The sequence below is a fragment of the Alternaria novae-zelandiae genome (assembly GCF_023758075.1).
Source record: "Alternaria novae-zelandiae strain BMP 2774 chromosome Unknown scaffold_5, whole genome shotgun sequence".
Lineage (NCBI taxonomy): Eukaryota > Fungi > Ascomycota > Dothideomycetes > Pleosporales > Pleosporaceae > Alternaria > Alternaria novae-zelandiae.
The window spans coordinates 1,021,553-1,035,688 of NW_026056965.1; the positions used below are offsets into that span (position 1 = coordinate 1,021,553).

Here is a 14,136-nt window from a genome sequence, read left to right on the forward strand (position 1 = left end):
CGTAGTCTTGCACCAACTCCTCGGTGGCACTATTGAACGCAAAGTCCGCGAGTCTTTCGACAACCTGCTCTCTGAGAACAACATCGTCAAGTACATCGACACGCTGAAGGACAGTATGTGGCCCAACGGCAGGATGAAGGTGGGTGTCGAACGAACCAGTAAAGATAAAGAGAACAGTAGGAAGGCGGCGAGCGAGGTTCTGAGCACCCTTGTGCCGGAGTTAGCGAGTAGTGTTGTGGGAAGGCAGAATGCGCAGTTGGCAGCAAAGAAGATTGAGGGGACTATTAATAATACCCGGTTGAAGTAAGCTTACCGCCTATTGCGTAGTTTGAGCTCTGCTAACAGAATACAGTACACATATCGCTTTCACGCTTCTCGACGAGATGGTTCAGGTTTTGTTTCCGGATGTTGGGACGAAGTAATGTGCATGGGAAGAGCTGGTGGGGAAAGGTGTTGCATAGCTGGCGTTGTGGGCACTTCAGGTCATAACAGGCGAGTAATTCTGTTTGGAATATCACGTTCCTGATTTCTTTTCCATTTGGCATAGTCTTCATGTTCGTGGTCACTCGCTCTTTCCTCTTCTTGCTTTCAGTACGTCATCAAAACAGAGGGCCCATCTTGATGGGGCAGCCACGCTCAACCAAACTTTCTGAATAATGGGAAGATTTGTAGAGGATCTTTGTCTTGTTTCATTGCTCAGGAGTTGTTGTCCTTCTCGTTGTTTCTGAGACACTAGCAAACAGGCGTGCATAGGCCTGAGTGTATTGGCGGGCACCTGCATCAGTCAATTTCAGCACTTCTGCACCCCCGACCGGGACCCTGTTGAGACATTATATCTCTTCAACTGACAGTAGAGCTCAGATATGCGAGGTCGCCGACGCTGCTCGCTGTCACCGCATCGACGCCCGCCAGCCCTCTTTCGGATGCATCCCCTTCACCTCCCACCATATCCTGACGGGACTTGCTGCAGTGTTGAAAGTGACTAATGCAGATCTCCAGATTCGTATGCACGAATGTTTGCTGATGGATACGGCACTCGCGGTGTTATCTCGCCCGCTTCTTCACCGCTTGACATCTCACTCTCACCTCTCACCACACCGCGCAGGGTTTTCCCGACGGCTAGCGTCCGCACAAAAGGTACAGTTGCTCCTTCCCAACGGAGACTATTACCAACACAGTCTCTACAGCGACGCATCTTCTCGCAGATCTTGCTAAAACCTACGCCCGAATCAGCTCACGATGTCTGGACGCGGCGGCGGACGCAACCCACGAGGCGGCCGTGGTGGAAGAGGTGGCAGAGGCGGAGATCGCGGTCGCGGTCGTGGTGGTTTCAATCAAGGCAGGCACGATGGCAATACCAAGGCCTCCAAGCCCGCACGGGTCAAAGAGACGGAAGAGCAGAGAGAGGCACGAAAGTCATACAGCTCATGGAAGCGCCGCCTTGGTGAGGCAGAAACCGATCCAACGACCATGCGACGCCTCTGGGAGGGTGCTTTCGGTATACTCGAAGCTGGCGACCGAGACTGGCGACAGCAGCTCCCCCAAGACCTCAACGATGATTCGGACGATGAGAGCGGTCATCGTCATATCCTCGCCATTCTGAACTCAAAGGTTGTCGGCTCGGACTACGATACCTTCCTCAGCAACGCCCGCCATTTCCTGCTTACGCTCACGCATTCCTCACTCCTTCGATGTCTCGCGGTTGACACCCACGTCGGTTCCATCTACAACCTCTTCGGTGGTGTCGGTGGGCGGACTGCAGTCTCATATCTCCAGCGGGTTTGCAAGGCTCTGGTGGCAGCTCGGACATCTTCTTCGTCATCTACCAAAGACCACGAGACGACGCTTCTCGCCATGGCGACGGCCCTCTTCGAGCTATTGAGACGTGAGCGTAGAGCCCGGTTCAATGATGAAATCATACCGCTGGTGGACTCCATCCAGGCTGTAAGCGACCTCTACAAAGACTTGGTATCGCCAGATACCTCAACACGGATAAGCAATCGCCTCCATGATATTCGAGCCCTGGTAGCTAGAGCTCACGGACTCCTCGCCGAAACCACCGGTGACAATGGGGTTGAAGACGACAACTATGCTGGCGGCCCTGTATCATTCTACCCAAGAGACATCGTAGTCCCCTCGGACCGCTTTGATAACGACAAGAAGGACATTGGCGACATGGTAATCTTCCCGACCCGGGATGAGATCATAAGCGATGCGAAGGAATTCCTGCCCTATACCGATCCCGACCAGCCACACTTCCTTGAGGATCGCGTGCAACGCCACATTGATACTTACTTCCGCCTGTTGCGCCACGATATCTTCGGTGAGCTGAAGGGGTCATTGGCTGGAATCATGCATGCTGTATCGCAAGACGCCAACACGTTGCTCCACCCCAATCTCAACCTAGGAGATATGCGCGCCAATCAGTACACCAGCGCTCGCGTCAGCTACGTAACGCTCGACAAGCGAATGGGATTACAAGCTCAAATGGAGTTCCTCCAGCCTGCGATAGTCCGTAAGAGGAGTGTTGCCCAGAAGGTGAATTGGTGGGAGGAGTCCAGACGATTCGATGAAGGGTCGCTTTTGTCTTTTATATGGATCCAGGACGCTGTCGTTCAACATGTCTTCCTTACTGTCTCGAATAAGGATACCGATCCGACAAAGGAGTACAGCTTGACACACCACAACCAATTGGCCTACATGACGGCAAGTCTGGTAACTCAAGATCGAGCAACGGTCAAGATGCTCATGCAAGCCAACATCGGAGCCGCCCGTGGTATTCTGCTAGAGTTCCCGAAGGTCATGCCGGCGACCTTTTCACCCACTTTGGAAAGCCTGCAGGCGATGCAGCGACTGAATCGTCTACCGTTTCAGCAGTGGATCGTCCCGGACAAGCACGTTGACCGTCCTTCGACGACTAGGACTCACGAAATTCCTCCACCTCTATACGCGCGCGCGCCTGGCTTCAAGTTCCCCGTGACTGCTCTCCTAAAAGATGGCAACAAAGAAGACTCTTTTTCTATCGAACCAACATCATCATGTGACGACCAGGCGTTACTCGATAAGCTGGAGGCCAAAACGCAACTTGACCGTGGACAGTGTCGCGCGCTCATTGCTGCGCTAACCCGAGAGTTCGCCTTCATCCAAGGACCTCCAGGGACGGGAAAAAGCTTTCTGGGCCTACAGATCATGCGGATACTGCTGGGGATCAAGGAGAAAAGCGATCTCGGTCCCATACTCATCGTATGTTACACTAACCACGCCTTGGACCAGTTCCTCGAACACCTAATCGATATCGGCGTCCACAAGCTCATCCGGGTTGGCGGCATGAGCAAGTCCAAGAAGCTTCTCAACCACAACCTGCGCACCGTCGGCGAATCGGAGACGAAGACCAAGTCCGAGAAGTATATGGCAGCGATGAACTATCAGGATCTAGATCAGAATGAGAAGGAGGCCAAGATGCTCTTTGGTGGTCTTCATGGCTTGTCGAAGCGTCCAGACTGGCATAAGCTCAAAGGTCATATCCACGAAGAATATCCGAAGATTTACAATCAATTCCGTTCTGTCGATGACGAAGGCTTCAAGACAGCCGGCCGCCATCCATTCGATGTATGGATCGCCGGTACTGAGGCATATGGCCAACCCTCATTACCTCAAAGCTCGATACAGCAAATAATCCAGCGGGCGACTATAAGCGTGTTTTCTTTGTCAATGCTTGAGAGAAGCGCACTTGTCGCCTCCTGGGTCTCGCAAGCTCAAGGAAACAAGGTCAGCGAGCTCTTCGAAATTGTCAATAGTGCAGCCAAAACTCAACGACAATTGAACAATATCCATGAGGAGTTGAACCGACGACTGCTAGAAGAGGCTGACGTCATTGGGGTTACCACGTCCGGCTTGGCGAAACGTATCTCGGTTCTCCAGCAGGTGAAGTGTAAGGTGATCATCTGCGAGGAAGCCGGTGAGGTCATGGAGAGTCACATGATCTCGGCGATGCTTCCCGATGTTGAGCATCTCATCCAGATTGGTGATCACGAGCAGCTTCGGCCCTCTGTCAGCAACTTCCGCGACTTATCGCTCGAGAGCGAGCGAGGAAAGCTTCACGCGCTCGATAGGAGTCAGTTCGAGCGACTCTCGATCGGTGAGCCCGGGCGGCCTCTGATGCCTGTTGCTCAACTGAATGTACAGCGTCGAATGCGCCCACAGATCTCTTCGCTGATTCGCGAAACCATCTACGATAAGCTCAAGGACCATCCGTCTACCGTCGAGCTGCCGGATGTTGTTGGTATGCGCCGCAATGTCTTCTGGCTCGACCACACCAACTTCGAAAACGAGAAGGGTGCAGATACACATGATACGAAGTCCAAGTCCAACTTGTGGGAAGTCAAGATGGTGCATGCCATGGTCCGGCATATCGTTCGGCAGGGTGTGTACAAGCCCGATGACATCGCAGTCTTAACCCCATACACTGGCCAGCTTCAGAAACTCCGCGCCGCGATGAGCAGCGATTTTGAGATCTGCCTCAGTGATCGAGATCGAGAAGCGCTTGAGAGGGACGGTTTCGCTGTAGAAGACAACGATACAGCAAAGACCGCAGTACCCGCTCACGAGAGTTACCAGGGCAAGCCGCTGGAGAAGAAACAATTGTCGGAACTATTGAGGGTTGCGACGGTCGATAATTTCCAAGGAGAAGAGGCGAAGATCATCATTGTGTCTCTTGTGCGAAGCAACGATAGACAGAACGTCGGCTTTCTCAAAACGACAAACCGTATCAACGTTTTGCTGAGTCGCGCTCAACATGGCATGTACCTCATAGGTAATGCAGACACCTACTCTAGCGTCGACATGTGGCAGAAAGTCATCGGGATGCTACGTGCGACCGAATCAGTTGGGAAAGCTCTGGCTTTGCGTTGCCCTCGACACCCTGATACCGACGCCCAAGTACAGCAGCCTGACGACTTTCACAAGTTGAGCCCTGAAGGTGGTTGTAGGGAAGCATGCGCCGACCGTCTCGACTGCGGCCATCAATGTGGGGCCCGATGTCACTCGGAAGCCATGCATGAGGTTTTCCTTTGCGAGCAGCCGTGTCAGCGCCGGCATCAGCCCTGCGACCATGCATGCCAGAAGGCTACATGTGGAGAGCCTTGTGGGAAGTGTATGATATTGATGGACCACGTACAGCTTCCATGTGGTCATGTCAAGCACGGCGTCGCCTGTCATCTCACCCAGAATCCTACCAGCATACCCTGCGACGTCAAGATCTCGAAGCGTGTACCTGGCTGCGAACACGATGTAGTCTTGAAGTGCTCGGTAGATGTCTCCAAGAAAGACTTCAAGTGCCCAAAACTGTGCAACACACCTCTATCGTGTGGTCATCCATGCCCCGGAACCTGCGCTCAGTGCAATACCAAGGATATGTACGATCAACCAGTGGTCAAGCACGCTACTTGCGGGAAGACTTGTGGTAGAAAGCATGGGACTTGCAATCACGACTGCAATCGCCGATGTCACGATGGTACGGATTGCGGTCTTTGTCAAGCGCCTTGCGAAGTAAGTGATGCCTATACATTTTGTAGCACTTTCCTAATCTCATTCAGGTACGTTGCAAACATACAAAGTGTCCACAGAGGTGCCATGAGCCCTGTGCTCCATGCGTTGAGCCTTGTACATGGTCCTGCGAGCATCAAGGCGATTGCAAAATGCCTTGCTCGGCCCCGTGCAGCCGCTTACCATGCGACGAGCGATGCACCAAGCTTCTCCCATGCGGTCATCAGTGTCCAAGCATCTGCGGTGAAGCATGTCCAGTCGATTACTGTCAAGATTGTGGCATGAAGCCAGACGAGCAGCCAGACATGATCATGATGTCTCGTTATGCTGACGTCGATCTGAATGAATCGCCCATCGTCGTTCTCGGTTGCGGGCATTTCTTCACCACTGAAACTTTGGACGGACTAGTCAGCCTCAAAGACGTATATAGCGTCGATGCGAAGACGGGCGCCTTTACCGGACTGATTGAGGACGCCGAGCTGTCCGCATCGATTCCACAATGCCCCAATTGCCGAGAGCCTGTCAAGCAGTATGCTACCCAGCGCTACAACCGGCTCATCAACCGAGCTGTCATCGATGAGATGTCCAAGCGCTTCATCGTCAACGGTCAACAAGACTTGCAGCAACTAGAAGGCCAGCTCATGGAAGTCAGGAAGGACCTCGAAAAGTCGCGCATGTCGGTTGTTCCCGATAAGCCAGTCCAGCTCCGCGGTCAGGAAGCTCACGAGTTCACCATGCAGTCCATCAACGACGAGATCAATAATCGCGCAAAGGATACTACCAATCTACTAAACGCAGTTAAGGCCTTCCAGTATAGGATGGGTATCCGACACCAACCAACGTACAAGCTACACCAGGCGACCGTGCATAGTATGGCGCGAAGTGAACCACTGGATGTTGAGCTCGCAAGGTTGACAATCGACTCTTCCGAAAAATCTGCCAAACGCGATCGCGATCAACGCATCACCCTCGGCGGCGGCCTGCTCGAAATCAAGGTACGCTGTTTAGTGCTTGAGGAGAACTTCGAGATCATGCGTACTGTGGATCAGAAGCATTTCCAGAGTACCTTGCCTCTCAAATTTCCCAGTGGTTCACCCGTCGCCAAGACGGATCAATTCCTCAAAGACACCAAGAGGCTCATTGATGACTGCATACGTGAGAGTCTGCCTAAACTTGCGGTTGAGGCTACACTGCACTACGCTCGAATCGCCGAGTTCTTTGGTAGTGCTCAGTCTGGTCAGAACAACGATCGCGAAAAGGCCATGAATTACCGCAACACCGCCAAGGACCTGTTGTCAAAGGCGGACACGCTTTGCGAGAGTTCCTTCAGTGGACGGGATAACTTGCGACAAGCTGTCGTCGCTGCATCGAAGATGCTCAACAAGGAATTCTACGAGGCAGTATCCAAGGAAGAATTGGAGTCTATCAAAAAGGCCATGGTCAGCGGACGTGGCGGTATCGCGACTCATTCTGGGCACTGGTACAAGTGTGTGAACGGCCATCCAGTAAGTTTGTCCTCTCCGATCTGGAATATCATAACCTAACACAACGCAGTTCGCCATCGGAGAATGCGGCATGCCCATGCAACAAGCGCGCTGTCCGGAGTGCGGTCAGCCCGTCGGTGGCCAGAACCATACTGCCGTCGCTGGAGTATCACGCGCCAGGGAGATGGAGGACTGAGGAAAGATGGAATGGCGCTTCGGTGATATTGCGAAGCTATGTGCATCGTTCCAGCCTCATCTAAAATGTTCTGTCGGTAGATGAGTGCCGTAGATCTCGATTATCTTCGCCCAAGCTCTTAGGATGTAGCTGTATACGCTATCATAATGCATCAGCATTTCTGAAAAACGTACTATCGTTACAGAAGTCGTTCGTGAATCATGTTGTGGTAGAAACGATAGTACGTAATAAAGCGCGATAGCGAGACCCGCGCTTTATCTTTGACCCTGACTACCAACGGTCCTCGTCGGCTTCGACCAGATCTAGTCCTGCGCCGTGGACGAGCACGTGTGAAAGTAACCCGCCAGTCGTTATTCGACGGTGGTATAACCAAAAGAACATGTGTTCCGTTATAAACGAAATGTGTTATGCTGATCAACTATGATGGCCAAGTTCACGATGTCTTGACGGCAGATGGGAAAACGGCGCTTGGTGTTCTGCTATCTGGGCAGTAGTGCCGAATTGCCGGCGACTAATTGCGATGTGCAGTGTCGCTTGTCAGTCTTCAGTTTGGCAATCCTCCCTTGGCATATCGCGACGAACTATGGGATTGGCGATATTCCATACACTTCGTACCTAGAGAAGCACCTCCGCCTGCATGCCGTGAGCGCACTCATGACGCAGCGCAAACCACGCACGCGACAAAACGAGGCTGCGAAGAACACGATATGCACCTCATCCGTCCCTGCAGCACACGAATTGAGGCCATGTGGGCTGCCCTGGAGACGGCAACTCGAACCCCTGCCATGCTTAAAAAGTGGAAATTTGACCCTCCCACTAGCGACCTCGCTAGCCGCTCTGATTGGCCTGTTGAGAAGCTTCTCCGCGCTTCAAGGAGATGAGACACCTTGCCCTGAGCGCCGCCAACCGCCATCGCACGCCGGCGACTCTATCGCGTGATCACGATCCCGTCGTGTTTGGAGTTGTCATGGCCATCCAGCGGGCGAACAAACAGGGTGCTTGCAAAAGAAAAGAAACTGCCAAACTGTCAAACGTCGCAAGAAAACTGGAGGGCCCCCAACCAAACAGAAACAGCACAGCATAAAGGAGTTACCGCGATCAGCGAATCACTTTCGCTTGCGCTGCCAATATCCCCATTCCAATTACCATTTTGCGTCGCCCGCCTCAGGCCCCGTCACAAGATTGGTGTAGTAATCTTATTTTTTCCCCATCCGTTAGCCGCTTTTCCCACTGGCCCCCCGTCCCCCCAAGGGGACAACCACACAGGCGAGCAAACCTATCGTGAAGGGAGCGCGCGTGAGCCCTGTGCCCATAGTTTCAAATACAGCCGGGGATCCTCCCTTTGCTCATCTCTCGCTCTCACTTTGTTTCCGCAAACCTTTACGCTCATTACACTTTTTTGCACCCTGCAGTTTTTACTGTCAGTTTGTCTGTCGCGTCGTCATCATCAAGCAGACTTTCTCCACACTCTCTTATTAAACTCAACGTGTCTGTCGGTCCGTTGCTGTCCAACACGTCATACGAAGCCCTAAACACAGTCGCTGTAATTACGATCATTCAACACGAGACAAGAATATCAAGATGAAGTACAACACTATCACGTTGGCGTTGGGTGCGCTTGCTATGGGCGTGACCGCTCAGGGTGTTGCGTAAGTTTGCCCTGTTCTCCACATCTTTTTCCATCTGCGGTTGCTGCCTCACCCGCAAACGCGACGCGACTACCACGCGCGGCTTACCCGCGATAATCATCATGACTACAATGTAGATCCATGCTAACATGCTGGTGACGTAGGCCCGAAGTCCAGTCGTCCGTCCTCATGGAGCTCGCGCAGGCGATTCCTTCTGATCAAGTCGCGTACGCGATCGCCTCGTCGTCTGCTTTCGCCGCTGAGATGGCATCTTCGCTCGCTGCTGGCAACACACCAGCCTGGTACCAAGCGCTCCCTACCGACGTCCAGAGCCTGCTGCCCGAGATCTACCCGGCCATGGTCACACCAACACCTACTCCTACACCTACCCCGTCATCGTCGTCGAGCGCATACGTCGCGAAGAGCAGCAGCGTTGTTGAGACATCCAGCTCCGCCATGGTTACCCCTTACCCCACTGGAAGCAACAGCACCATGGCCATGCCTACCATGAGCGCCACCGGCAGCGTCACCGTCTCGCTCAGCCCCAGCCCCAGCGGCAGTGCCTCGCCCTCCCCAGAGACCCCTCCTTTCGAGGGTGCTGCTTCCAAGATGTCCGTCGGCGCTGGTCTCGGCGCCGCGGTCATGCTTGCCATGCTCGCTTTGTAGACATACCTTGTGGCGTGTCTATGAACTTTGCTGCTGTTACCTTCGTAGCACTGGTCCGCTGAGTACGGGTAGCGGCTGGTTGCTCCTTTCTTCACTCTAACGTTTCTTTACGACGCGATGCTCTTATCCTTTCTTGGGGAAAATGATTCGCAATATACCTTTTTGACTTTTTTGTTGATTGACGAGGGGAGGGGAGGAAAGAAAGGGTGGATTGATGCATCTTTATGCGGTGGATTCTCCGGCTGGGATCGTCGTTGTTACGCTGGTTTGGTGGATTCAGGGACGTGGATGTGGATGTGGCCGGATGGATGATGTTGGGTAGATAGTAATCCGTAGTAGCTTAATATTTAATCAGTCGACGCAGAAAGATGGGAAGACCCAGCCCAATGTATGCCTGAGGGTGATGAGACGTTCAAGGTGAAACGGTCTAGTTATATAACGTTCGAGCACGTCCGTGAGGAGGGAGGGGCTTGTAAGCAACACGCGTCTTCCTCGTGTTGGGCTGAACCTAGACCCGTTTCCCTACACTGACCCACAGTTAGCACTGACGGAATCGACGTCAGCGATGCTCCGAAAATAGAACGATGTGTTGAGAGTACGCGAGGGTTCAGGACCCAAATCAGTTACGGCGGCTTCTCAAGCACTGCACTTTGTATGAGATGGTGTTGGAAGCTGCTACCCATATCCTGCTCTCAACGTAACATGAGAGGAGTAGCAAGTGAAGAGAGTCGATGTTTATCACTTGGGCTAGGATGATGATGGTAATGTGAATCCGGAATCTTGAAACATGTGTAATCTGCAAGATCTCCGCATGTACAGAGATCAATCGTGATGCCAGTCATACAGATTGCACCTCGCAATCGGCGCAGAGCCGGTACCCAAGACTAGGTCAAGACATGCCGCAGACCGAATGGCCTCTTGGCTGCACGTAAGTCAGTGACTCCACACGTGTGCATCTCTATGCCAACTCCCACAGCCTCTAGGTCTCTTGTCTTACTCACGACCAACACCATCTCGCTTACTCACCTCCCAACGACCTCTCTTCCCCTTCAACTATCTACTTTACTACCACCCCCTCTCCCATCGGAACCTGGTGGCCACCAGAGACGTGTGGTCTAATGGCAAGGCACCCACGACCCTATCCGTTAGCTGCAGCTCTCGGCTTTGGGAGTCAATGGTCATCTCGAATCGCGACGTTGCAATTGTTGTGGGAGACTGTACGTTCGAGTCGTGCCACGTCTTTTTTTCTTTGCTTGGCTTTTGTGGATGGGCGGAGTAAGAAGGTGTCTGGAATAGTGAGGGACACTTTGTAATGTCTTTTTGAGGTAAGTTTGAACTTAATGTTTGCCACATCTAGATAGCATGAAGTAAATCGAATTATAGCAACTGTATTCTGGCATCTGAAGTGAAATACTAGAGAAGACCCGATCGCCATTCATGAGACAGCTGCTCTTTTCTTTCGAGTTCTCTCACCTCTCTCATACACTGCCATGCTACTATACCTACCGCCTAGATCAGCAAACCTCTAACAATCACCACCCAAGGACACGTAGCTCAACGGTAGAGCGCCCACACCATACGTTTCACGTCGAAGAGGCTTTAAGTAGCCCCATGCCTCTGGTATGGAGCCTCTTGTTGGATCCCCCCGGATGCAACATGAGGCTCAGGGTGGAGTGGGAGATCGACGTTCGAGTCGTCGCGAGTCCATTTATCTCTCTTTTTTTTGTTGTTGATGTAAAGCTGTACTGTTCAAAATCCGTGGAGTCTTGGAGTTAAGGTAAGATAAAGCAGGGAGCCGAGATCGTGGTGAGAGAGATATATTTTTAGTTCAAGCTCAAGTATCTACATATCTACATATCTAATCCTACCAAATGTAGAAATTCCCATCTCCATCTCTTTTTAAACCAGAATGAAACTCGTAATTACCATTAAAGAACCCCATGAGTAGGGGCATATGCGGGTCATAATCGTAAAGTCCCTCCCATCCGCACTCATATTGCAGAACCCTCCAGGAACAACTGATCATGACGCTCATCGAAGGCGTGTAGGTATCATCATCTAAAGCGCGCAGAAACAACAGAAATCCAGCCGTGATATCATCGTCCGAACAGCAGGAAACAATAAACGATAAACAAAAAAACGAACAAACAAGTATCCTCCAGGTATATACGCGCAGATGTCGCAAACAGACCGAGGTCAAGTTCAGCACGGCATTTCATCCGAATACCGTGCAACAATGTCGTAATCGAGCAATCAAGGAAATTCGTAACAGCACTTAGAAGTACGTGTCGACAACGTCACGTCCACCGCGAATGGCCCACTCGACAATTTCCATGCCGCTGAGTCCACTCGCATAGTACGTCTTCTTCTGGCCCTGCAGCTTGTTCAGCTTGGCGTAGGCGCCATTAGACAGTGCATCGCCCTCGAAATGCGGGAAGTAATCCCACTTCTTGAAGGCCTTGACGTCGTCTTCGCAGAAGGGCTGCGATGGCTCCGTGGAATTGCGCGGGTCCTTGTTAACCTTGGATAAGCTGTCGATAAGGAGGTTCTCGGCTGCAGCTTCGGTTTGGAAGTCGTATGGGCCCCAGGACCAGGCTACGGAGACGTTGGATTCCTTGCTTAGGTGGAGGACGGCTACGGGCTCGCCGTCGTTTGGTGGCGGGACTGTCTCGTCGGTGCTGTTGGCGATGTAGGATACGCCGAAGGGGAGTTCGAGCTCTACGGCAGAAGAGTAGTATTGGTGCGTCGTGATGTTGTTGAAGGTGTCGTGTTCCTGCTCGGTCATGTCTACACCTACACGCTCGAGGTTCTCGATGCTTGGCGGGAATGCGAAGATAACCGAGGAACACTCTTGCTTCTCCCAGGAGACGTAGCTGCCGTTCTTCATAGGTGTAGTGTAAGACACGATAGGGTGGTCGCCGGACCGGTCGACGCAGCGGACTTCGGAAGAAGTGTGAATGGGCGTCTTGCACAGCTGGTTCTTGGCGTACTCGACGAACATCTTGTGGAAGTCCATGTAGTACACGCTGTGTAAGCCGATAAAGGCCGTGAGGATATCCGGGGTGAAGTACTGCAGTATGTACAGCTAATCACACGTTAGCGTCCTGCATGCGCGATCCCTGCAAGAATTTTCTGGAGAATGATGACGTACTGCTGGGACAATGTTGATATCGCCATAACCGTAGAGTGCGACGGGGTTCACGAGCAGGATAGGCAGCGCAGTGAAGTTGTTCTGGCGGAACCATTCTGCGCCGGATACGGTGAATTCGTCTGGTACACCATTCTGTTCCTGCATTAGCCTACCCGGGTTTGTGCAACGGCGCACCACAACGGGTGTCGTACCTTGTAGTTCACGACACTAATCGGTCGGAAGCGCTGCGTCCACAGCTGAATGTACCTCGGAATTTCTGCAGACACCTGCGCGGTGAACTGCGGGGTCAGGGCGGGGTTGACCATGATGTCGCCGTTGGTGTAATTGTAGCGGTACATTTCGCGCGCGCCGGCAAGCGCAAACGGCTCGATCGAGACATTGGTCTGGTTGAGGATGTCGATGGTGTTCGGGTACGACGCATTGGAGAGGAAGGCGGCGCCGAGTGGGTGGAAGATGCCTCTGGAAGGGTGGTCAGCCGCGCCTAATGCGCTTGGAGGCGGACGCTGTGTAACACTTACTGGTCATCATACCAAGCCTGGCATTTACCACCAACTTCATCTTGACGGTCGAACATGACTGCCTTGATGCCCTTCGCTTCTAACCGGCCAGCAGCAGCTAGGCCGGCAGGGCCTGCGCCAATGATGCATACCGGGTGTTCCTCGCAATTGCAACGTTGACCTTTGGGGAGGGCTGTGACGGTGAGCGAGAAAAGCGCGAGCAGTGGTAGCACTAGCGACGACCACATATTGGCGGGTTGGAGTGAATTGTTTGGAGAGAACAATGGGGACAGCGAATGCTTTAGGGAAGGGATGAGGTACCTACTGCTTATAATAGCAAGCGACGCGATTGCAGGTCCCTGCGTGCCTTTGGGCACTTTTGACTTCGTTTGTACAGGTGAAGGAAGGCATAGCTGGGGCAGGCGCTGCACGGTGCGTTGGCATTAAACGGGAAGGGGCCAGGCTAGCATGCTTTCTCGAAGCCAGATGGGCGATTCGCAAGCCTCATCAGGCCTAAAGAGGCATCAATGAGGTAAGTTTGAACGGCAACGGTCGTGCGGCGGAGCACTGAGCGCCGCTGTGACGTTTGAGACGAGGGTCTGCTACCGGAGCGTTGATTTTTTATTAATCTTTACCCCTGGCATATCTGTAGTCCAGGTAACCGCCAGCGACGAAAGCGCTGCTGCTATTCACAGCTTCAATTGCCGCTGAGGTGTGCCTCCTTCATGCGTCGCATGTTCGCAATCGCTAAATCCACACTGCAGGCGCTAGAAGCGGTGAACAGCTGTCTGCAGACATCATGCTGCAGCTGTATGCAGCCTGTCGCTGGTGCCAGTGGATTGGTGCCGAGGTTTGGCCTTCAGCCCTGTCGCTAGCCTCCAAGCCACCGTTTGAGGCCCAGCCGCCCAAATACTCGGGAGTGGTTCCTGACTCTTGAAAAAGCTCCTATGCCCGACAATATCGCAAATGC

The 14,136-nt window shown here is 52.8% G+C and overlaps 4 protein-coding genes across 4 annotated transcripts; 3 read left to right on the plus strand and 1 right to left on the minus strand.

The window, feature by feature from the left end:
* Window positions 1-1,239: 1,239 nt before the first annotated feature.
* J4E88_003371 (uncharacterized protein) lies at window positions 1,240-5,551 on the plus strand (the record flags this gene model as incomplete). The annotated part of the gene is made up of 2 exons (XM_049397024.1): window positions 1,240-5,345; window positions 5,410-5,551. The coding sequence occupies 2 exons, from the start codon at window positions 1,240-1,242 to the stop codon at window positions 5,549-5,551; spliced, it is 4,248 nt and encodes a 1,415-aa protein (XP_049257366.1).
* Window positions 5,552-5,794: 243 nt separating this feature from the next.
* J4E88_003372 (uncharacterized protein) lies at window positions 5,795-7,224 on the plus strand (the record flags this gene model as incomplete). Its single annotated transcript, XM_049397025.1, is given in 3 exon segments — window positions 5,795-5,801; window positions 5,818-7,049; window positions 7,099-7,224. The coding sequence occupies 3 exon segments, from the start codon at window positions 5,795-5,797 to the stop codon at window positions 7,222-7,224; spliced, it is 1,365 nt and encodes a 454-aa protein (XP_049257367.1).
* Window positions 7,225-8,805: 1,581 nt separating this feature from the next.
* On the plus strand, window positions 8,806-9,518 carry J4E88_003373 (uncharacterized protein; the record flags this gene model as incomplete). Its single annotated transcript, XM_049397026.1, has 2 exons — window positions 8,806-8,873; window positions 9,017-9,518. The coding sequence occupies 2 exons, from the start codon at window positions 8,806-8,808 to the stop codon at window positions 9,516-9,518; spliced, it is 570 nt and encodes a 189-aa protein (XP_049257368.1).
* A 2,275-nt stretch (window positions 9,519-11,793) lies between these two features.
* J4E88_003374 (uncharacterized protein) lies at window positions 11,794-13,414 on the minus strand (the record flags this gene model as incomplete). The annotated part of the gene is made up of 4 exons (XM_049397027.1): window positions 11,794-12,603; window positions 12,670-12,801; window positions 12,861-13,128; window positions 13,188-13,414. 4 exons carry the CDS (start codon window positions 13,412-13,414, stop codon window positions 11,794-11,796), a joined length of 1,437 nt encoding a protein of 478 aa, XP_049257369.1.
* Window positions 13,415-14,136: the final 722 nt, after the last annotated feature.